Genomic DNA, 26107 nt, shown 5'->3' with positions numbered 1-26107 from the left:
TATGATACCAGTTTTAGTACAAAGGTCATATCACAATAGGACATGACAGAGTAATTTCCTACTGGATTTAGGTACATTAGTGAGTTTAAGTACAATCTTAGGGGTGGGGGAGTACAACCAGGAAGCAGATGATAGTGTCTATGAAAATAAATTACATAATTCCAGTCTTTCCTGTGTAGCGTATGAGATTTTAGAGATGTTACTGAACCTTTAAGTGTATCTCAGAGACAAGATGATTCAATGGAGTACCCAAAACATTTTTAATATTTCTGTTCACATTTGTTTTTATGGAGTTATATGCCAGCCTGATATGTCAAGCATATAATACATCAGGTATCCTGGCAGGGAGAGCATCACTTGCAACTCACCTTCAGTGTACTCAGCACATGTCACACACACCTATTTAGAAAGATGAACAATTATACACATTTATACATTTGTAACACTCTAATGAGATGAGTGTCATGACACACCGCTGCTGCTTTTTTCTGTTTTAGGCCCAGTGTGCTAAATCACTTCAGTCATGTCCAACTCCATGGACTGTAGCCATAGTGTATGTGACTATGTGTAGCCATGTGTAGTCTATGTGACTCCATGGACTGTAGCCTGTCAGGCTCCTCTGTCCATGGGATTCTCCAGGCAAGAATACTGGAGTGGGTTGCCATGCCCTTCTCCAGAGTTTTACACATTGTATTCAAAGTACCAAGTGGGCTCATGAAGATGAAGTAATTACTAACTCTATTACAAAAAGAGGCTTGTTCAAAATTTGCTGAATTTTTTCTATGATAACGATAAAAATGTGATACCTGTCACTTAAACAAAATAGACTCCTAATCTCTCTTTAAGGCAAAGGAGACATTTAACACTGCATGGGAAAACACTGCTTTGGGGGGACTTCCCTGGTGGTCTGGTGGTTAAGACTCTGAACTCCTAACGCAGAGGATCTGGGTTCAATCCTTGGTCAGGGAACTAGAGCCCAAATGCCTCAACTAAGAGTTTTCATGCCATAACTAAGACCTGGTGCAGCAGAAACAATAATGATAATAATAACTGCTTCTTTAAAATCCTTCTCCTAAGGAGAGAACATTTTGAAATGCTTGGATGTATTTCTAGTGTTATGGGATTCCCTGGTGGCTCAGAGGATAAAGCATCTGCCCACAATGCGGGAGACCCGGCTTCAGTCTCTGGGTTGGGAAGATCCCCTGGAGAAGGAAATGGCAGCCCACTGCAGTATTCTTGCCTGGAGAATCCCATGGACAGAGGAATCTGGAGGGCTACAGCCCACGGGGTCGCAAACAGTCGGACACGACTGAGCGACTTCACTCACTCACTCACCGTAAATATACCAACTATAAAAACTCTCCATTGTATTTAAAACTTTGGAGCAAAATTTTCTAATATGTTTAAATTGTTTCCAAAGCTTTCAAAGTGTCACTCAGTTTTAACACTATTTGTTAAAATACAAAGATATAACTCCTTTTAGTATAATACTTTTCAAGAAGTGAATGACAATGGAAAATGGAAATTTGTTAAATTTCAATAAATTTTTTTCAATAACTAGAATATTGGATTTAAATTGAATTACTACTTTATAACAGGAACATTCAGTGGTAATGCTACATGGAGATATGCACTTTTGCAAAGTAATTTTTTCAGCTATGGAAGCTATTGAAATCACATATTAGAATAACTCAGATTTTTGAACCACTCTACCTGTGCTGAACAAAGATTTCAAACTAATGAAAATAATGAAACATTCTACCACTTTTAAAAATGAGATGACTATAACAATAGCTCACTATTGAAAAAATAGAGAAAAATGTTGTTATCCACAATATTAAAAATATATTAAATATTCATCTTATCCTCTTAAATTCTTATTTGTATCTATTCTATAAATTACATTTATATGTTAGTTTATGCTTGTAATGTATAGATTATATAATAATATATAAGGGTATATGATCAAACTATTTTACTGAGAAATATACATATAATTAAAAACTTAGAAATTAATTGTGTAGAAATGTCAAATAGACTTTTAAAAATATTGTTTGACTTTGTTGTCAATTATATAGGCACTAAATCTTATTCTCAAGCTACCAAATGTTGATACAAAATTATAACAAAAAATCAGAGTATCTAATAAACATGCTAATATTTATAATGCCCATATATTTTATATATATAGTTTTATATAGCACATAGATATTGTAGAATACTGAGACTACGTTCTTCTAAAACATCTAAAAATCCATTTCCAGAGATTCTTTTTTTTTAATATATATTTTTGTAACAAGTGTTTTATTTATTTATTTATTTTACTTTATGATATTGTATTGGTTTTGCCATACATCAACATGAATCCTAAATATTCTGAAGCACTATGTCTGGAAAAATAGAATTACAACAGAAACATGATTGTCTATTTTTTAATATTAAGAAAAATACATATATCACCATTTAATGATATAGTTAACTTTGCTGCTGCTGCTGCTAAGTCGCTTCAGTCATGTCCGACTCTGTGCTACCCCATAGACGGAAGCCAACCAGGCTCCCCCATCCCTGGGACTCTCCAAGCAAGAACACTGGAGTGGGTTGCCATTTCCTTCTCCAATGCAGGAAAGGAAAAGTGAAAGTAAAGTCGCTCAGTAATGTCCAACTCTTAGCGACCCCACGGACTGCAGCCTACCAGGCTCTGCCATCCATGGGATTTTCCAGGCAAGAGTACTGGAGTGGGGGGCCACTGCCTTCTCCAATAGTTAACTTTAGTTAACTACAAACTATAGTTAACTATAAACTATATAAACTTTTAGTTAACTATAAATATAATGATAAAGTTAACTTTTTAGTTATTTCAAATTACATTCTAACGTCACTCAACCAAACACACATACAAATGTCTTTTCTACATTCTCATCATTAGATCATCTCCTTCAGTTTTGCCTAGATTGCACATGTCAAACCTGCAAGGCCCATCTGTGCCTCTAAAACTGTTTTCAAAGCATCACAGCTAGGGCAAACTATAAATCAGTCCACATCTTCCCTTTTGGTGACTCATGAAATCTATGCATACACAAAAAAAGAAAAAGATGTTGCAATTACACAAAAACTAAAGTATTCTTCTAGCATAGAGACCTCAACACCACTCATCTCTTGCCAGGTTGTAATGGAATATATCATACTAGTTTAGGCTTTCTAGAAGGAATTGTTGGAATAATAATTATGGCACTGCAGATGGTGACTGCAGCCAAGAAATTAAAAGATGCTTACTCCTTGAAAGAAAAGTTATGACCAACCTAGATAGCATATTCAAAAGCAGAGACATTACTTTGCCAACAAAGGTCCGTCTAGTCAAGGCTATGGTTTTTCCAGTGGTCATGTATGGATATGAGAGTTGGACTGTGAAGAAAGCTAAGCGCCAAAGAATTGATGCTTTTGAACTGTGGTGTTGGAGAAGACTCTTGAGAGTCCCTTGGACTGCAAGGAGATCCAACCAGTCCATTCTGAAAGATCAGCCCTGGGATTTCTTTGGAAGGAATGATGCTAAAGCTGAAACTCCAGCACTTTGGCCACCTCATGCGATGAGTTGACTCATTGGAAAAGACTCTGATGCTGGGAGGGATTGGGGGCAGGAGGAGAAGGGGACGACAGAGGATGAGACGGCTGGATGGCATCACTGACTCGATGGACATGAGTCTGAGTGAACTCTGGGAGTTGGTGATGGACAGGGAGGCCTGGTGTGCTGTGATTCATGGGGTCACAAAGAGTCGGACACGACTGAGCGACTGAACTGAACTGTCAAGTACAATCCTCATTACAAATTCTTGAATAATTATAGTCTATTAAGCCCCTAATATTATGAGTCTTCACTATTATAAATCACAAGGTTGTTACTGAAAAGAGATAGGAATCCCATTCTGCTTCTGATCATCTGTTTATTTAGTACTACTACTACTACTACTACTACTAAGTCGCCTCAGTCATGTCCGACTCTGTGTGACCCCATAGACGGCAGCCCACCAGGCTCCCCCATCCCTGGGATTCTCCAGGCAAGAACACTGGAGTGGGTTGCCATTGCCTTCTCCAATGCATGAAAGTGAAAAGTGAAAGTGAATTCGCTCAGTTGTGCCCAACTCTTAGCGACCCCATGGACTGCAGCCCACCAGGCTCTTCCGTCCATGGGAGTTTCCAGGCAAGAGTACTGGAGTGGGGTGCCATACATTCACCACTAAACTGCAAATTCCTTATACACAGAGACTGTGCCCAGTTTACTTCTAGTGACTAACACAATGCCTATAACATGTAGAGGATGCTTAGAATTTGGGGGAGTTACTGAATGTACCATAGAACTGTATGGCAATATAACAAATAGAAATATTATTTCAGTGGATTTCCATGATAAATTGGTAATGAAGTAGATTTCCAGCCCTTTGCTATACTTATGTGTGTCTTTTCCAAATTTAAGAAAATAACCAATTACTATACTTTTACTGAACATTCTACAAAGAATTGACAGCTTCTTGAAACCATTTCCTCACACATTACCTTGTTCCCCTGGCTGCTGCTGGACTTAGGAGCAAGTTCCTTTCCAAGTGCATTCCACCTTGAGTGGGAGCCCAACCCCTCTGCTCAGACCCTCAATGTTCTTTTGTTACACAAAACTGTTAAATTGACAAACTGCAAATTTACTAGGTGTGTGCAGCTACCCCATGCCCATTTCTGAAAGTGTTTTTATTTGTCACATTCCATTGTATCTTAATAGAAATTTAGTCATACACACACACACACACACGTATACATATATATGTTTTAACACAGTGCTACAGGAGGGTACTATTTTATAAAGAAATGCTTTGAGAAAAGCACTAGGATCAAGAGGGTTCAAGTACCAAGCTTTCATCTTTTTAAAAAATATTTTCTCAATTTTAGAAGAAAAAACAATCTTAAATGAAAAAATTATTCTCTTTACTTCTGTTGGATCATCAACTCCAGAAAACAATGGAATGCACATTATTTTCTTACCAAATATGAACTGATTTTATGTACAGAATGAAAACAGTCTAGGAAAATGAATTACTTAAATGAGGCCTATGGGGAAATATAGAGAAATTAATATAAATTTATTTAAAGAGCATTTGCTAAAATAGTCTATGTTACATGTAGTGCCCCTCACTTTATCAAAGAAAAATAAAAATTTTACTCACCTTTTAAAGACTATCCTGGGCATGAGTACATCTATTAATTTACTAAGTAAGTTTGTTCACACCATAAATTTTTATTCATTATTTATAGTATATAAATATTAAAATTCCTAGTATTTAAAAAGTGATAGCTAAACAATAAATCTTATTTTTAAAAAACCAATGTTAATTTCTAATAGGATTACATAAAAATAACAGTAGCTTATATACATACTCAGTAAAATTATGAAAACATATACTATTCAACAATTAAATGTTTAATAAGAAAAGTTAACAATTTGTTATTTAAAAAAAACCTCAAAAGAAAAAAGGCATTCTTTACAATACAGAATCGGTTCAGTGACTTAAAACATTTTAGATATTGGTTCAAGGAATAAAAATACAACATACATGTGAATTAAGAAAAGCACAAGGCCAGCAACACATCATTAATAAGCAAGGGTTAAAATACAATCATTTCACATTGACTAGTCACAAAAATGTAGTCATTAACAGATATATGTTAAGATTACTTTCTTTCTTTAATCATGCTTATAGATTATTACAACACAAAGTTTCCAACACAGAGAAAATTTACATGTATATTTACAACTTCATTCCTAGCTACATTTTAATTATTTAGCACTTGGTACTTTAATTTTACTTTAAAATGAAAAGTGTTTAAGATTTCATGTCATTTATATATGTTTACTTATATACATATATACACGTTTTCTTACTTTTCTAACCTAGTAAATAGGATCTTCTGAAATTAAAGTTATGCATGAAAGAATATTAACCTGATATGTTAATAAGAGGTATTCTGAAATCTGGCTAATACGTAGCAACACTGAAAGAGGTAAATTAAAAGGTTATAACTGGTTTTAACAATAAAACTTCAGATCCCTTAAACCCTTTTAATATAAAAGGCTAATTTAAGGATTAAAATTCTTCATATAATAAGAAATCCTGAAACTTTACTGATATATATTTACTTTATTAAAAGTTAATAAATAAAATTATTGTAATTTTTAAATTATCTTCAATTTATAAAAAAATTTACAGTTCTTTACTAGTGCAAAGCCTGAATTAATCAATGAACTCCTTTGTGGGATAGACATGTAATAAACAATGAAGAATTATATACTTCTGTTTTACTATTTTGTACTTTGAAATTATTGTTTTCTTGGTCACTTGTTTTTGTGAGGTTGACAAAGTTATCTCTGCAAAGGGTCTTTAGTGAACATTTGGGTTTTTCACTTATGACATACCAAAAAATATCATGATACAAATTATTGGAATACAGCATTTGATGCAATCAAACACAATCAAAATTTTGTGAGGTTGTACACTTTAAACTTACACAATATGACTACATCTCTCAATAAAGCTGGGGCAAAATTATGTAAATACTATAGTGAACATGTAGAAAAGATTGATAAACCTTAAAATATTTGAAACTATTAAACAAAGGATCAAAAAATCTAAAACTTACTCCAAATGAATATTTGCAATTCCAATATGCTATAAATTTAGGTATGTCAAATTTTTAAAGTTTTATGATGTTTATTAAATAGAACAGGTATCAACAAACTTTCCCCAGAAAGACAAAATAGTAAATATCTCAGGCTTTGAGGGTCAGTCTCTATTGTAAAAGAAAGTCTCTATTGAGTCTAAGAAAGTCTCAAAAGCAGCCATAGATAATACATAAAAAATGTGCATGCCTGTGTTCCAATAAAAGTTATTTATAAAAATAGACAATGGGCCAGGTTTGATAATTTGCTGATCCCTGATATAGAAGATCTGATTCAAACCACTTATTTTAGGAACTTCAATATAGAGCACAAAGCAGAAGCCATGAGTAAATGTTGAATGCTTTGTGAATGAATGAATTCATGAATGAATAGAGAAAATAAAACCTTTATGTCTGCTGTCCCAATTGAGGCAAATTCCAAGAAGGCAATCTATGGATTAAGTCTTATTAATGACGAGGCTTATAATTAAACCAATAAAACAAAAGAAGATGTAACAGATATAGTACAGAGAAAGTGAATTTCCAACCAAAAATGACTAACAAAAAAAAATCTATAGTGACTTGTTACAGGACTTCAAATCTCTCCAATTAGATTGTAAACTCCACAGGATAACAAATATGTCTTTATATTATCATGACAGTGTAGTCCCTAGGATATAGCACATGGTCAGTGAACCTTCTCCGACATATGCTTTATAGCAAAATGCTTTTGTTAGTTCCCAGAAAGTTATGGCTCTAATTCTAATGCAGCAATTTAAGGTCTTCCCTTAAAGTTAAAATGCTCTGCTGTTCTGTATCAGTCATAGTGACTAAAAAGATGAATTTAGTGAACTAGATCTTGACCTATTCTTCAAATAGTATGAATTGAAACAGGTTTACATTTCACTGTAAAACTTTGACCTGGGTGAAGCAAAACACGTGCATACATCAGGTTTGGGTATAAAATCAGAGTTAATTATTTTCCAAATAAAGAACTGTTTAACTTTATAATCTTAATTATAAATAGATTACAGGCTCCAATCATTTTATCACTGGAAAGAAGTATACTTGGTTGTTTGTGATTTAAAATATCAAAATTGACCAAAATGCTAGTTTCAATGTATCTATATATTAATTTTTCTTCAAAGCCTGGGTAGTTGAAAAATACTAGAAGAAATTAATCATTCATGACTATTTATGAATTTTTATCTATGGCTTCAAAAAATAAAAAATTAAAACAGCCCAAAATACAGTAACTCCACACAGTGGAAGATATGAACATTCATATAAATTATTATATAAATCATACTTTTTCATTATGTATGTAACAAATTGTAAACAATTAACTTACTTTGTGTAAGTAAATTTCTCTTTTTTAATACAATATTTTCACATTTCTAAACAAAATATTAAAGTTTAACAATGATAAAAATGTTATTTGCTTTTAGATCAGTTACTGGACATTGACAGACAAAAGCCACAAACAGTTATACACTCAAACAAGACACAGCCTTAACTTGCCATTGTTACAAGCACAATGTTAACATTACATACAAATGTAAATAGTACAACATTTTCAATTAATTTGTGGCAAGCCAAAACGGTACTGGAGAAAAACACTTCCATTAGATTAGTGCTATGGTTCAAAATTCACTTATAAAAAATAAATACATGTAAAACTATTATATATATATATATATGTATATATTACAGTACTTGAATGAATTCTCTTTCAAACTATCAAATTTAATGACACAAGCCAAGATGGCCAATGGTCTGCTTTAAAAAAACATTGGAAGATAAAATGTGTGCATCACCATTTATAAAGAGAGAAAATTAAAGTAAAAGGGACAGAATAAAACAAAACAGAAGGATAAAAATGAGAGTGCTATCGTACCGATTTCCATGGTCCCCGATGCCATGATACATCATCAGGGCAAGCACGTATATGACACTGCACCACACTAGGTGGCTTGTTCAACATTTCACAGTTTTGCTCTTGTGACAGTTGGCCATTGGGAAACTGACATATTACAAATCTCGATTTTATTCCTCCTCCACATGTTTGTGTACACTAAAAATAAGAAGGAAGAGAAAAACTATGTGGCTTCAAAGAGAATATTATGTTGGTTGATTCAGTGATGAGTACATAATCAGAACTGCTAAAGCTTAAAGTTTATCCTTTCTTCATAACTCTTAATTTCTTCAAAAATCAAAGTTTCAGTTCCATCCTTTTATTTTAAAAGACAAAAGTTTGAAAATTAGTACTGTAATAGGTAATAACTACCTATTACCTGTATATGGTATCCTATCAAAAGATACATAGCTATGTATCCATGAAGGGAAATCTAAATTTATAAAGATAGAAAGATGTTGAATATATCTATTACATGAGAACAGCAGGTGGCAAAGCAACATGTATAATTAATGAACCTATTTCTGAAACCCACACTGAACTAAAGTCTGGCAGGAAATGTACCAAATATTAAAAGTTCCTATCTTTTCACAATTTTTCAAATTATTTGAATTTTCACAAGAATTAACTCACAACTGAAAAAGTTACTTTCATTTTGGAAAATTGTAAAAGTATATTTTAAAGACATACTTTATATTTATTAGCACCTGATCAGAAGTGTATCTTTAAACAACGATTTCCAAATTCCCTATGGAGAGAAAACAGGTACTGAAAATCATTAAACAGGGGACTTCCCTGGTGGTGCAGTGGATAGGAACCTCCTGCCGATACAGGGGACAGGGGTTTGATCCCTGGTCCGGGAAGACTCCACATACCGCAGAGCAACTAAGCCTGTGCGGCACAACTACTGAGCTCGCGCATTGCCAACTACTGAAGCCCATGCGCCTAGAGCCTGTGCTCTGCAACAAGAGAAGCCACTGCAATGAGAAGTCCGAGCACTGCAATAAAGAGGAATCCCAGTTTGCTGCAACTAAGGAAAGCCTGAGCGCAGCAACAGAGACCCAGTGCAATCAAAAATAAATTAATTTTAAAAAATCATTAAACACAAATATTTGACTAAATTAGGTGGCTTGTTTTATTTATCCAAAGCCAATGTAAGTCTTTCTTCTTTCTCATGCATAATACAGGTGGAATTAGTATTCATTACAACCATTTTAAAAATTATCCTCATATCCCAGTGCCTAAAAGAAGGTCAGGACATGAAGAAAGTGCTCAATAATTGATAGCTATTCATTTTAGATTCATCAAATGAATGGTTCCATAATAGGATATTAACATGGCCTACATATCACTCTATTTTTCTGTCTTTATATCAATTAATTTTCTAAGAAATTAAGACAATAATGTACTAGTTTTAGAGAGGTATTGCTGCTGCTGCTGCTAAGTCGCTTCAGTCGTGTCTGACTCTGTGTGACCCCATAGACAGCAGCCCACCAGGCTACCCCGTCCCTGGGATTCTCCAGGCAGGAACACTGGAGTGGGTTGCCATTTCCTTCTCCAATGCATGAAAAGTGAAAAGTCAAAGTGAAGTCGCTCAGTCGTGTCAGACTCTCAGCGATCCCATGGACTGCAGCCCACTAGGCTTCTCCGTCCATGGGATTTTCCAGGCAAGAGTACTGGAGTGGGTTGCCATTGTCTTCTCCATAGAGAGGTATTAGGAAGTCACCTACTGGCTAGCACATAGCATTCTGTCAAAAATCTGGAGCATATATTTCCTATCATAAATGAGTGATTTATACCATGATACAATGTCTATTAAAAGATTATAGTTTTAGTGACTCAATTTTTAAAAAATCTGTCTAGTGTAGTGAAGTAAGATTATTCAACAGGAAGAGTATGAAGTGCTTAACTTTCGGTCTTAGGGGCTGTCATAATTTCCGCAAGTTTAGGAGACAGTAGGACTTACTTCTCCCCAGCTTCCATAGTTCCACTGTGGACAAGGTCCCGAATCACAATGCTTTGACTCTGGGGGTTTGGACGCTGAATCACAGTAACTGGCACTTTGTCCATTTTCATCCTGGCAGACCACAACTCGACGTTGAACACCCCCAGCACAACTGCTAGAGCACTGGAAAGGATGGGACACAGGAACACACAGACTGAGACTCCATGTCACAAAAGTACATTATAAAACACCAAAATAAAAGAAAACCAGTTCTTTGACTCAACTTCAAGCTCGCCAAATTACCCTCCCTTTGGAATCATAATTTGAAGAAAGAATATCTGTCCAAAAAACCTGGGTATTACTAGGGGTTTCATTAAAATTTATTGATAGGAAGGTAAATCTTTAAAGTTTGCCATAAAAAATTCACCCTTGTCCTAGGCATTAAGTAAAAAGGAATTCAAGTTTTCAGGTCTCACTAAGAAGGAAAAAAAAAAAAAAAAAAGATGATGTTAAGTTTCTCAGCTTTCACAGTGTTTTTCTTTACTTGCTATCGTTAATCTCATACAAAATACAAACCACAATTGTACCTTTTGTAAAAGTAATCATGGTTTTATACCAGCTTACTGCACTGTTATCATAGTAGTTTCTGGGTTTGATTTTTTTCTTCATAGACATTGGTAATCTTAACACTTAAAAGATTTCATTTTTACTATAATGGACTCTTAAGATTTTCTTCAAATGGATTCCTCTATAATCATAATACCACATTAGGGTATAATTCAATTAGAACTCAAGAGATTTGCAATCTGCATCAAAAATTGCTTAATCTTTTTAAGATTTAAACTACTGATCTTCAGAAATAATTAGCAGTAAAAGCATCTGATGTCATTATGTACATTTCTGTTAAAAGGCCATATAACATAACAAAATTACAGAATTAGTATAACTAATAAAGAGGGCTTACTGATCCCCATGGTCCTGTTCTCCACTGGTTTTCTCTGATTGATGGATGGATCCCCTGATTTTGATTATCTTCTGGTTTGTGAGTTAATGGAAAATTCCTGCCTGGAAAATGGCTTGGCTGCTCAGAGGAACTCGGAAAGTGGCTGTACGTGGGAGGGCAGGCTGCCAGATTACATTCTTGTTCTATCACAGGGCGGACTTCGGGGTCACAGTAATTCTCATTAACTGGCTGATGATAGTTGATGCATAAAACTTGGCGAGTCATTTTTCCACGGCCACAGGAAGCTGAACACTGATCACAAATTTAGCCAATACACTGCATTACCTCAAAGTTCAAATATTATATTTAAATTTCTCATTTCACTTTTTTTGCAAAAAAGTACTTACAGGTGACCAATTCCCTGTTTGCCACTCTCCACAAGGGCTAAAACAGACAGCTATTTCAGCTGGTCGGGGTAAGTGGGCACAAAATGATTCATCTGCTATTCCATCGTGAGCATCACGACAACTTACATAGCGGGCTTGATTTCCTCTTCCACAAGACACAGAGCACTGAAAAATTGAATAATACCAAAGCATTATACAGGACACTCCTACATCCCTTACACTTGGCTGTTGTTCAAATTTCTAAACCTCAAGATTTTTGAAAAAACTGAATTTATAAATATTATCACCTGGAATCATTTCTGAGTCAAAGACAGGGCAGTGAATATTTCAATGAGTTTAAAAAATAAACTTCACAAATCAGATGCTTGTGATAATAAAACAAAACACTCAACTTTTCAGAATAGTGATTAGCTATTTGTCAAAATTAAAGAAAAGATTATAGATAAGAGAATCTTAAGATAACATTTAAGACAACTCTGAAAGACCTAGGTAATAGAGAAGATAGGATCTCATAATTAAAATATTCAGAGAATATATGAAACTTAAAAATATATCTTTCATATAAGACTAAAGCAAGTATATATTCCAAATCTAATAAAAGTCTAATATCACATCTGCTTCTCATAACAACCTATGACATAAATATTATCCTTATTTGGTAGGATTAAAAAACAGATCTAGAAAACTTAAATTCTTGCCCACAGAAACAGAGCTCTTGAAAGACAGAACAGGATTTAGTCATTAAATTACCTAATTCCCATCACTTCATGGGAAATAGATGGGGAAACAGTGGAAACAGTGTCAGACTTTATTTTTTTGGGCTCCAAAATCACTACAGATGGTGACTGCAGCCATGAAATTAAAAGACGCTTACTCCTTGGAAGGAAAGTTATGACCAACCTAGATAGCATATTCAAAAGCAGAGACATTACTTTGCCAACAAAGGTTCGTCTAGTCAAGGCTATGGTTTTTCCTGTGGTCATGTATGGATGTGAGAGTGGGACTGTGAAGAAGGCTGAGCGCCAAAGAATTGATGCTTTTGAACTGAAGTGTTGGAGAAGACTCTTGAGAGTCCCTTGGACTGCAAGGAGATGCAACCAGTCCATTCTGAAGGAGATCAGCCCTGGGATTTCTTTGGAAGGAATGATGCTAAAGCTGAAACTCCAGCACTTTGGCCACCTCAAGCGATGAGTTGACTCATTGGAAAAGACTCTGATGCTGGGAGGGATTGGGGGCAGGAGGAGAAGGGGACCACAGAGGATGAGATGGCTGGATGGCATCACCGACTCGATGGACATGAGTCTGAGTGAACTCCGGGAGTTGGTGATGGACAGGGAGGCCTGGCGTGCTGCGATTCATGGGGTTGCAAAGAGTCGGACACAACTGAGCAACTGATCTGATCTGATCTGAAACCCTATGCTCTTCTAACATCATCTCCATCAAAATACCTGAGAATGAATGTATATATTAATTTGGCAAATCTGGAGCAACTGAAAGCCTCCATAGTAGAAATACTGTCTCTCTTAAAGAAATTCACTTACTGGGGTCCAAGAACCATATCGCCATTGTGTTATCTTTCTCATGGGAACAGCTGGCAAGGAAGTGGCCCCAATTTTAGGGATAACTGGACAAGGTATAACAATACAATCCTGTTTGAAAGAAAAATGGACCTCATGAAACATTAATGAATTAAACACTATGATTGATACTAAATCCTATACTTCATTTCTTCTTTCAAATATGTAAGTCAAGAACAGCTGCATAGTAAACTACAAATAAGCGATGTAAAGGTTTTTATTTTCCAAAAGTACAAAGTACTATCAAGGGCTAGAAGTGGATAGTATGACTCTGAAGGTTAAAGTTTGGATCATTCTGCCCAGTGATTTAAAAAGAAAAGAGTAATAGTCTTTGAAAAATATCACTAAGCTGAAACCTTCTGAATGAACACAGATCACTACCTTAAGCCACACTTGAGAAGTTCATTATACTCATAATAATGCATCATCCTTCTGTTGTTCAAAGGATGGAAACATAAGTTAAATGAATGATCCAATATAAGATAAAGAGTAAAAATAAATCCATCAATAAAGCTGGCAAAACCAAGAACAATAAACTCTCTGATGCCCACATACATTTTTAAGGCATATACGTTTAAGTGGAAAAATACATATGGAAATAATTTTAACACATCAATAATCTTCCTGTATCAAACATTTTGGTTTATAATCCATGGAGAGGTGTCGTTTACCTGCCTTTCACTTGGGCGACTAGCTCCATGGCACAGTCTGTCATCTAGCACTGCACTAAATAGCTCGTTGACACATTTCACAGCACGCATCTGGTACCCCTGTCCACACGTGGCTGTGCACTGGAAGAATATAAGCAGATACGAAACACCATTGCTCAGACATTACATAAACTTAATTTTCTTAACATGTACACAGTTAAGAATCTATTTTCAGTAGATATTTTTATTAGTCCTTTATTCCAGATTCTAGACTTAAAATGAGGAAATTTAATCAACATACATCTTTATTCAAATTTATATAGATACTAATAAAATAGGCAATGCCAAAGAATGCTCAAACTACCACACAATTGCACTCATCTCACATGCTAGTAAAGTAATGCTCAAAATTCTCCAAGCCAGGCTTCAGCAATACATGAACCGTGAACTTCCAGATGTTCAAGCTGGTTTTAGAAAAGGCAGAGGAACCAGAGATCAAATTGCCAACATCTGCTGGATCATCGAAAAAGCAAGAGAGTTCCAGAAAAACATCTATTTCTGCTTTATTAACTATGCCAAAGCCTTTGACTGTGTGGATCACAATAAACTATGGGAAATTCTGAAAGAGACAGGAATACCAGACCACCTGACCTGCTTCTTGAGAAATCTGTATGCAGGTCAGGAAGTAGTAACAGTTAGAACTGGACAACAAACTGGTTTCGAATAGGAAAAGGAGTACATCAAGGCTGTATATTGTCACCCTGCTTATTTAACTTCTATGCAGAGTACATCATGAGAAAAGCTGGACTGGAAGAAACACAAGCTGGAATCAAGATTGCTGGGAGAAATATCAATAACCTCAGATATGCAGACGACACCACCCTTATGGCAGAAAGTGAAGAGGAACTAAAAAGCCTCTTGATGAAAGTGAAAGAGGAGAGTGAAAAAGTTGGCTTAAAATTCAGCATTCAGAAAACTAAGATCATGGCATCTGGTCCCATCACTTCATGGCAAATAGATGCGGAAACAGTGGAAATAATGACAGACTTTATTTTGGGGGGCTCCAAAATCACTGTAGATGGTGACTGCAGCCATGAAATTAAAAGATGCTTACTCCTTAGAAGGAATGTTATGACCAACCTAGACAGCATATTAAAAAGCAGAGACATTGTTTTGCCAACAAAGGTCAGTCTAGTCAAAGCTATGGCTTTTCCAATAGTCATGTATGGATGTGAGAGTTGGACTATAAAGAAAGCTGAGCACAGAATTGATGCTTTTGAACTGTGGTGTTGGAGAAGACTCTTGAGAGTCCCTTGGACTGCAAGGAGATCCAACCAGTCCATCCTAAAGGAAATCAGTGTTCATTGGAAGGACTGATGCTGAAGCTGAAACTCTAATACTTCAGCCACCTGATGCGAAGAGCTGACTCATCTGAAAAGACCCTGATGCTGAGAAAGATTGAGGGCAGGAGGAAAAGGGAACGACAGAGGATGAGATGGTTGGATGGCATCACCAACTCAATGGACACGAGCTTGGATAAACTCCAGGAGTTGGTGATGGACAGGGAGGCCTGGTGTGCTGTGGTCCATGGGGTTGCAAAGTGTTGGATACGACTGAGCAACTGAACTGAACTGAACTGAAAATAGTGAAATTGAAATGGCAATTATTATTGTATCTTTAAAAAGTTGTCATGTAAAACTACCAATAGAAGCTTCATATTTTGGTGGCAGAGTCAATACAGTTTAGGCAAACTAAATACTTTTCAAAATTGACCTGGTGTATGCATGTCACAATATACTAAGTAAATTTTGAAGAGATAAAGAAAGAAAAGAACAGGAAAGAGTTAAAGGGCAGATGAGAGCAGTTTTCCTGGCAAGTGTGGCAATCTGCACAGAATACTAAGCTGCCCACAACTCATCCATCAGATTACCTCCTAGCCACCTGTTTGGCAAAACTTCCCAACAAGGCCTACTCTAAATACAGGAGAAAGAATAATTTAGGCACCAATCATGAAAATGAATAGTTTACATAAAGTTGATGAAAGCATACTGCTGCTACTGCTAAGTTGCTTCAGTTGTGTCCAACTATGCGCGACCCCATATACGGCAGCCCACTAAGCTCCCCTGTCCCTGGGATTCTCCAGGCAAGAATACTGGAGTGGGTTGCCATTTCCTTCTCCAATGCATGAAGGTGAAAAGTGAAAGTGAAGTAGCTCAGTCCTGTCCGACTCTGAGCGACCCCATGGACAGCAGCCTACTGGGCTCCTCCGTCCACGGGATTTTCCAGGCAAGAGTACTGGAGTGGGGTGCCATTGCCTTCTCCGGATGAAAGCATAAATTGTTTACTTTGGTACAGTTGATTAACAATGCTATGTTAATTTCTGGCGCATAGCAAAGTGAATCAGTTATTCATATATATATTCTTTTTCATATTCTTTTCTATTATGGTTTATGGCAGGATACTGAATACAGAAATTTGTAGTATTGTAGCTAACAAAAGTGAGTTAAAAGTCAAAGCTAGAATATTTTCCACAGAAAAATTAGCAGTACTAAAAAAACTATACAGGTACAGTTTACATTTCAGAAATCTTTCTCCAAGAGCCAACCCAAAATTAGATGCAGCCACTAAAAGACTGAATATACTATAATTCTGTGCTATTCTGTAATGATGGATTGGAGCAGAAATCCATATACTGTCATATACTCACAGAACCCCAAGGTCCTACTTGCCAGGAAGTACACGCATGAAGCTCACAGGGTCTCTGAGACTCAGGCTTGGTGCTTGGGTCACAGAAGCCGTCACTCAAGTGATCTTCATTCAGTTGACACCACACCTGCCGCTGGTTTGTTCCTTTTCCACAGGTAACCAGACACTGGAAAAATCCAACTGACCATTACTTTCAGTATTAATCAACACAAATACCCCCAAAAATGCAATGATCAATTTGTATATTCAAATACAGTTAAAGACCATCCTTAAGGACATTTTCCCTCCACGCCTCAGAAAAACCAGAGATCTTCATGGGGTAAAATCAGCCACCCCAAATTTCTGCTGCCCAAATCCCAGCACAACATCTATTTGTTCCAGAAATAAAGGTACAAAACTGACCTGAGAACAAGTATGTATCTCAGCCTACTGTGCACACCATGAAAATGTACTTAGTCACTCAGTCGTGTCTGACTCTTTGTGACCCCATGGACTGTAGCCTGCCAGGTTTCTCTGTCCATAGGGATTCTCTAGGCAAGCATAATGGAGTGGGTTACCATGCCCTTCTCCAGGGGATCTTCCCAACCCAGGGATTGAACCCAGGTCTCCCACATTGCAGGAGGATTCTTTACCATCTGAGCCACCAGGGAAGCCCCCAGAAAAGCCCACTATGAAAATGGTTATAGATTAAACACCAATTATGTCATTTGGGGCCAGATACTGTAAATAGCTTAAGGACCAGCCATTTTTAAACTTTACTACCTTGATAATACAGTTATTTACCAAATGATAAAGCAAATTGAAATATTTTTTTGGATTACATAGCCTTCCATTACAAAGATCTCCTCTACAATGTTATAATAATTCTAAGCCTCAAGTGTTTAATGTTACCTCACTCCACTCACTAGTGGCCCAACTGGGACAGGAAAATTCATTGCAATTCTCTACTGTCACTCGGGGAAGTTCCTGGCATTCTCTGTCAGCAAGACGGTGGCCAAAGTTATTTATACAGTAAGAGTCTCGAGACCTCTCCCCTCCTCCACAACTTCTGGAGCACTGATTAAAAAAAGAAAAGTGGTGAAAAATGGACACAAAATAAAAAGTTTAACAAAACGCTTCTCTGAAGTGACAAATATTTAATTAGAGGTAAAATAAAAGAGCAACTTTTCTTAAGCTATACTTTTTTCTTTGTACCTGAGACCATTCTAAATAATGCCACCTTGTTAAGACACAATCACCATGGCAGGGTTCTCGGGTTGGAGGCTTAAGTTGGTCACTGCAGTAGTGGTCAACTACTGGAACAGTCTGTCCGTTATGAATGGAATACTTCATACAATGGACGTCCAGTGACTTGTATCCTTGACCGCAAAGGGCTGAACATTCACTTTTGCCAATGATGTGCCACCTATAAAAATGATGTTATTATGCTTAGAAGGTATGCTGATGAACACAATTTAAAACATGGATTCAGAAAAATTCACACATATTATTCAATTTTAAAAATTATGTTAGAATTTATGGACAAGCCACAATAAAAATATTTGATATATCATGGATTTAGTGATGAAAACTTCTTAGAGATCATAGAGTCCAAACTTTCATCATATAGATGAGAAAATGAAGCTCAGTGGTGCCGTGCATTCAAATGGTATATATGCTTGGCTTCTGTCAGAAATTTTACTTTACTCTAAATAAAATTTAATATTTACTCCAAATCCATAAAAGCTGGAGGTAAGGAACCAGCACTACACCCAGGCATTTGGAGGAACCACAAGCCTCACCCTAGAGGAACCCCAGGGACATCTGGGTTCTCTTCCTAGGAATCCCAAGCCTCTCCCTAGACTTTTGAAAACAACTGGTTGAGATTAAGATTGAGATTAAGGTTACTAAGTAGCAGATTTGAAACTATAACCAAATATATCTGACCTATAATCAGGTGGTGTCTCCCTATGCAACATCTTTATTTGAGGATCAGAGAACATCTGGGAACATGACTACATCAAAAGCCTTTAAAAGTTGGTAAACTCGTCTTTATAAAGCATATCACATTTTCTCATTAACTCATATAATCTACTTTTAGACATGCTTTCAGAGAGAACATTTTTTTTCCACAAGTAAAATCTGCCAGCGTTAGCCAAATTATCCCAATTACACTCAAGCAATCTCTCAGACAGTATGAGCGCAGCAGTACAGCAAAGAAGAGAATTCATGGAGCTTCTTTCCATCTGAACAGCAGCTCAAGGATTTCGTTGCACTTCACTCTACTGCAAGGCAGCGGATGCAACTTGTACATGCCATTCTACCACGAGCCTTGCACCATATGTCTCCAAACACCACCACAAGTACATAAAAATTCTCATCCTTGCTGAGTAACGGAGATTCTGGCCATCTCTGAATGTTGACTGTCGCCTGCTAGATGGGGTTATTGCTCTTAGCATCACTGTAAGACCCACCACAAGAAAACAAATGACAAGAATTTTAGAAGAAAAAACTTGCCTACCATGATCTAGGATCTTATTACTTAACAGTGGACACAATGCTGATAAGATAGACAAATCAATCTATTGATTCTCTAATCCTCAAACTTTAAAAGTTTATTGGTACATGAGTTCAGTGGGAATTAGAGGATCATGCTTAAATATATTGTTTCAGAGCTTTAAACCATAGGTTTTCAGATTAAGAGTTTTCCTGTATTTACTTTACAGACAAATTTGTTTCCATTTCTTACACAAAATATTGAGGTCTCTATACTGAAATTCAGCAAATACTATGAATAAAAAACTCAAACCAATTGCTGAGTTTCACAATAAATTAGTGGGTCTAAAGTTTTTTTAAGGGAATGGGAAAGGACAGACATTAATTACATGTCCACCTTATACCAGGCAGTGCAGTAGATTCTTTACATCTTATCTCACTTATTGATTTTTATCTGGTTACATTATATGTTATTTCTTTTTTTCTTACCTTAGTTCACAGTCTGTATTGCACCTTTCAGTCACCAGCAATGGAAGTGGTATGTGGTCACAGCTTTGATCAGACACGACCATATGATCACTCTTACGTACACAAGTAATTTTTCTTCTATGAAGACCTTGGCCAAAATCAAATGAAAAATAAAAATTAAAGGAAAACTCACATAAGGAGATGTTCCATAATAATTTACTTCTGCTAAAAGCTTGAAGGATGCAGCTAAGAAAGCAAAAACAATTCCAACATAGCATACAAATAGGCTAGCATATTAAACTAGTCAGGAATCACTTTCTACAATAAGCGAGCTGAATCCTGAAACACTGAGGAGTTTGCTGAGTAAGGAGACGTAAGGAAGGTGGGGCAAGTGTGTGAAATAAGAAGAAATTTATTACAGCTGGATGGAAGGGTTGCTAGTGGAGAACTGAGTGGGCAGGGTCCATGCTGATATGATATAGTATACTACTGCTCCCCATTATTTGCTTGCCTTTTCACTGCAACAAAATTATACATCTCTACTTGCTACAACATTTCTATAACTTCCCGGAGGAGGAGCAGACCTCCCTGCCCATTGACAGCAGGTTTGTGCCAACCACCTGAAAGGGAATATGACTATTCCAGTTCCAAGCAGAAGCTCTCAAAGTCTTTTCCTGCTTCTGCCAACTCTTATCTCTCTGTTTCTAAAACAGCCTTCTCCAGATGGGGCTGATCATTCAAGCCTGGAATCCTGAATGAAAAGGCAGCATGGTCAGACTTCAGTTGATAGTAATGGACCAACTGGAATAAACATGCCACATGAATGCAGGATGGTAATAATAGGGGAACTGGGGAGGGGTTGTAGAAGAAAAGAGAATATAAGACTTTCTTGTAGTTTTTGCTCAACTTTCTATACACCTAGTGTGAAAGTGAAAGTCGCTTAGTGGTGTCTGACTATTTGTGACCCCATGGACCACAGCCTGCCAGGCTCCTCTGTCCATGGAATTCTCCAGGCAAGAATACTGGAGTGGGTAGCTGTTCCCTTCTCTAGGGGACTTTCCCAACCCAGGGATTGAACCCAAGCCTAAAACCCCTCTAAAAAAATAAAGTCTATTAATTTGTTTGAGAATGACATGGATGCAAATAACAAGCTGAAGAAGAGTCAGAACCAATTAGCAGCTACCACACAGTATGAGCGAGAAATAAATGTTTGTTGTTCTAAGTCATTGAGATTTAGCAGTTGTTTATATGGTGCATAACCACAATGAAGGAAACTTAGAGAAGTCAGAGAGGCCAGAGTAGACTGAACTTTGCACTTTCCACAATGAAGAGATAGGAAAAAGCTCAAGCTGTCAGTGGCATGATCAAATTTCTGTTTTCTCCAAGTTCAACTGTAATCTTCCAGTTGGCGAAACATGAACATGCATGTTTATCTCTGCATGCATACCATCTGAAATAACTATAAAGAATTTTGAAAAGGCAAAAACCTGAAAGAACAAAAAGAATAAAAGAGGGAACAGTAGGCAGGAAAAGGAAATTTTAAATATGAAAAGAAGATGGAAATTACTATTTTAACAGAGCCAAGGAAGCTGAAACCTGAGCCTGTGGAGGAAGAAAGTAAGAAACAAACCATTCATGCCACAGAATCCAAGCAAAGCCCAGGAATCAAAAACACCAGGTTCCCCTGAAGAGGTGAATGTGTGAGGCATAGGCCTGAAAAAATGGAGATGTGATTGAAAAGTATTCATGAAGAACAGTCAGACTTCCACCTAAGAGTCAACAGTAGCACTATCTAATAAAAACAATGTGAAACACATGTGATTTCACATGGTCTTGTAGTGACATGAAAAAGTAAAAAGATACAAATACCCAAATAGGATCATTTCCACATGAGGTCAACAGAAACACTATTGATGATATATTTCACATTCTTTTTTCATCCTAAGCCTTCAGAATTCATTGTGCATTTCACACGTACCATATTTCAATGGGCTAGGCACATGTGGCTAGTAACTACCATACCGGATACTGGATAGCATAGCTCCAGAGCACACGAACTTGCGGGCACAGACACAGCAGCTGAGGGAAGCTGGGGAAGCGCTGTACTGAAAAGAGAGGGACTCAGTAAAAGTCTCCATACTGATATGATGAGATTCAGGCCCACTGGGCTCACCCTCCATTTCCCTCTGGCTCCAAGCCAATTTTTACAGTTTCTCCAGTCCCCTCACTGGCCATCAGAAGATGGGAGAATTCCTTTCTTGGAAAACTCTTTAGCTCAAGAAGAAAGATTAAGTGACAGCAACATTTGAGCCTTTCCCCCAAAGACACAGTAAAGAACCATAAGAAGACTTATTTAATCCACACAGGACTTTCAATTAGCATTTTAGTCTTAAATATGAATAAACATCAAAGGATCAGTAGGCAATATAGGAAAGACAACTCACACAAAAGAGACCTAAATAAACAGAAACAGAATTAAAAGGAAATAAATATGTCAGGGAGAAGAAGAAAGTTCCAAGACTATAATTAATACTCTCACTGACACAGGTATTCATCCATGAAACAAAAGCAAGCTGTTGATAAGAAACACTAAGGAAAAAATATACATTTGGAGAGGAAATTACGAGATAAGAGATCAGACCAGGAGGCTGTATATCCAGACAATATAAATTTTACAAAGATAGAAGAGAAAATTTAATGTGGAGAAATTATCAAAGATATCATACATAAAACTTCTCAGATCAAAGAATCTGTGTTTCCAGTTTGGAAGGCATCCTAATTACCAGGGAAATAGATGAAAGGAAAAGCCAACCCAACACACAGTGTCCTGACATTTCTCACTCCCGGAATTTAGGAGGGGAGACACAAAATTTCTATACCAGGAAGTATCATATCCAAGCACTGGAAATTGGAAAACAAGATTTTCAGCATTCTAAAGGAAAATAATCTATCTCAGAATTTTATATGAGCCAAGCTATCAATCAAGGGTGAGAACAAAATAATGCCATTTTCAGACAGGAAAGGTCTCTAAAAACTGCCTTGCTTTCTCAGGAAATGTCCGACAGCTATGTTATCCTCAGTGGAGGAAATAAAAAGAGGAATTCACAGAATTTGGGACACAGGGAATCCAAACACAGAAGAAAGTTAAAGAGACCTCACAGGATGATAAAGAAGGGAAAGCACACGATGACAGCCAGGTAACAGGCCTGAAAAGCAACATGGCCAAGTGAGAGCAAGAGAGGAGAGGGCCAAAGGAGCAACATATAAGAAAAAGGAAAGGAAAGCTGAAACCAATACACTGAATATAGAGCTCCAAAATATTAACACAAAATTTATAGCATTCACAAAATGTTTGGAGCCTGATCATTTTCAGTGCACAGGGAAACAAGTAAACAAAACTAAAGAAACTTCACTTTAGAGAAACCCAAAAGTTACACACATACAAAAGGAACTATAATCATAGTATATACTTTGTGGCAATTGAATTAATGGCTCCTTTCCTTCTGTAGGAAAGAGATCTTTCCTGGTTCAGACTCTCAAACTATCTCAAGATGCCTTCTGCAGCCTTTCATTTTGCATCTTGCTATGTGTTTATTTGGTGTGTCCCCCATATTTTAGAATGTTCCTTCATTCAACTATTTATTTAGATTTCTTCTAGCTCCCCATATCTACTGCCACAGACCAGTTTTACCCAGTTATGTTGGAATACTGGTCCCAGATGCCCAAACCACTTCTCTATGCTCTTCTATAAGCACAACCAGGTTCTTTTTGTCGACATGAATTCCTCTGTCTTGTGTGTTACCAAAGCTTTATTCCTACTTGCAGTGTTTGTACCAGTCAGCCTGGCATCATCTGCTTCAGTCTCCCTCCCCGGAGACAATGTTCAAACAGGAATGCCTGTTTCCACACCAGCATCCGGGCACTGCTGTTCTAGTACCACAGGACCAAGTCTGTGCCTTTTTCTGGGATGGGATACCACCATTCCTTTGGTACCTTGAGGTCAGTTTGTTAACATGCCCTTCAAGTTCCCATCTTCTGTGATTACTGCCTCTGGCCACCTACCTTCTTCAGCTCATTTCTGTACTGTTCGGAGCTGCTTCTCCTCTGACTCACTGCTCTCCTAATTTCCAGACCTTGTCTCTAGTGCCCCTGGGAACTACTTTTCCACTCTACACCTATTTCTATCTTCCCATTTCACCTCAAACTGCTCATTCCATCTCTCCTGGGGTCTTCTCGATGCATACTTGTGGCATGGCTTTTACCATTTAAAATTAAGAAAATTTACTCATTCTTGTGTTTCATCCACTAGACTTTAAAACTTGAATGCAAAATCAGGGTCCTAATAATCCAAAACAATAGTCTGTCAATAAACATTTACTGATTCAAATAAAGGTAGCATCACACAACCAGGTATTCATAATTATAGACTGCCCAAAGATACCAGTCTCTTCACTTGCTTTTCTACTATAACGTCACGGCTTTTTCATCTCCCCCTGCGCTCCTTTCAGTTATTCATCCATCAGTACAAACACATTTCCCTGTGGTCAGAGAAGGGAAATAAGAGGATGGGAGAATGTTGACCCCACAACACTAAAAGAAGATGGGTGTCTGGGAAAGTGGATGGAAGAAAAAGGACAAGAAGGTGAGCATTTCACTAGAAAACAGTGTCACGGTAAGTGAACCTTTCTGTAACTGCGAGAAAGAGATTAAGGACATGGTAGGAAAGGAGCTGTGATGCAAAACGTTGAAAAGGGCTGAGATAAGGGAGGCTGTTAAGCTTAAGAAGCCCAGAATGAGTGCGGAGAAAAGCAGACAGAGAACAAAGACGGGAAACCTTTGTAAGTCTATGTGGTATAAGTATGTGGGTTCCACAGGCAGCCAGACTCAAGAGCACCCCAAATTATACCAGCATGCCACAGCTGAACTTATGTCCCTTTTATTTAATTCTAGTGTACCTTGACACATTTTTGTACAGTCTTGCCACGGTCCATATGGGTCCCATGTGAATAGATCACTCTTCTCTTCCACGGGGATATTGAAGGAATAACGTACATCAGGGTTGTATAGATTACCCACACACAAAACCTCAATAAAAATACAAAGGGGCACACAATCAATTCATAAAAGATATATTCTTAAAAGATATCACTTTATGTTTAATAATAAATACAAATCATTTACTTAAGCATCATATTTTACTAATATGATTAAAATTGTCTTAGTAACAACTACTAAGAATTTACCTGCAAAACAAGTTCTTCTTCCAGTCGATCAGTACTATTAATCCTTTCAATTGAGTTGTTTGAACCACTGTATTCAAAAATAGCTCCTTGTACGTTGATTTCCCTTTTGGACATACTTACAACAAAATTCCCATTCAAAAGAAAATTCCCTTGAGTGTCCGATAATGCTGTAAAAGGATAGTGCTCATGAAACAGCAAAACCAGTCAACGGTCCAGAAACAGTTTTAACATTTACAATTCACATTCTTTTCTTCTGCAGTTAGAGAATATAAATACAAATTAATACAGAGGAAATAAACTTTATTTTACTATAAAGTGGTATCTAACCCATAAGCAGCGAAACTTCAGCGTATCAGCCAAACCCATGAAAATACATTCACTCTATAATTTTTCTTTCTGAGAAGGTCATCTTCCACAAAGCATGCAGCACCAGGAGAGACATACAGGAAGTGGAAAAACAGAGAGAAGTCATGCAGACAGATCAGCTAAATCAATCCTGGTCATCCACGGGGAGGAAAGAAAGGGCAGCCAGGCTGCTGTAGTGTTCTGTTTACCTTGGAAAACATGTATAAAGCTTCAACATCCTAGGGTCAATATTTTAAAAGCCCATGCCTGTCTACTCCTCCCTCTGTAAACATCTGGATCTTTTTCATGGGAGGCGTTCATCATTGGTCACGCCTGTGTGAGTGGCTACTTTTTCAGAACCCTCCCACTGCCCCCTCTGTTCTTGCCCCTGGTGATTCTTGCACTTTCCCATGGACAGGTATTAACATCAGCATATCAAATAAGTATATGTGTGCCTATCTATACACTAATATTTACATGTGTATATGAGTATGGAACAGAGTATGTATTCATAATTTGTTACTTTTGTAAATACAAAAATGCATGGTGTCCACTGTGTTGTGGTCGTAAAAAGACCACAGGACTTGGTACGGCTGATTTAAATTCAAATTGTTCCAATTAATTACTATGTGATCTTGGATAAACTACTTGCTTTTTAATTGCATAATAGGAATAATAAAAATTCCCAACTCACAGGCTTTTAATTAGAATAAAATTTGGAAACTTTTTTTTTTTTA

The 26107-nt window shown here is 36.9% G+C and overlaps 1 protein-coding gene across 4 annotated transcripts in view; it reads right to left on the bottom strand.

The window, feature by feature from the left end:
• Positions 1-26107, bottom strand: part of ADAMTS20 (ADAM metallopeptidase with thrombospondin type 1 motif 20) — a 218532-nt gene that overhangs the window by 88742 nt on the left and 103683 nt on the right. For 3 of the 4 annotated variants that reach the window (XM_019960760.2, XM_070789242.1, XM_019960762.2), the window contains 12 exons: positions 25026-25192; positions 24738-24867; positions 19804-19930; positions 18034-18244; positions 17731-17895; positions 16841-17005; positions 14155-14274; positions 13448-13555; positions 11907-12071; positions 11521-11811; positions 10578-10739; positions 8594-8770 (listed from right to left, as the gene is read on the bottom strand). In XM_019960760.2, the coding sequence (XP_019816319.2) occupies positions 8594-8770; positions 10578-10739; positions 11521-11811; positions 11907-12071; positions 13448-13555; positions 14155-14274; positions 16841-17005; positions 17731-17895; positions 18034-18244; positions 19804-19930; positions 24738-24867; positions 25026-25192 (1988 nt within the window). The remainder of the gene's footprint in view (positions 1-8593; positions 8771-10577; positions 10740-11520; positions 11812-11906; positions 12072-13447; positions 13556-14154; positions 14275-16840; positions 17006-17730; positions 17896-18033; positions 18245-19803; positions 19931-24737; positions 24868-25025; positions 25193-26107) is intronic. The other variant, XM_019960761.2, reaches the window with a different exon arrangement.

This window comes from Bos indicus, chromosome 5 (genome assembly GCF_029378745.1).
Source record: "Bos indicus isolate NIAB-ARS_2022 breed Sahiwal x Tharparkar chromosome 5, NIAB-ARS_B.indTharparkar_mat_pri_1.0, whole genome shotgun sequence".
Lineage (NCBI taxonomy): Eukaryota > Metazoa > Chordata > Mammalia > Artiodactyla > Bovidae > Bos > Bos indicus.
The sequence above is the reverse complement of the archived record's forward strand: the minus strand, read 5'-3'. Positions and strand labels throughout refer to the sequence as shown.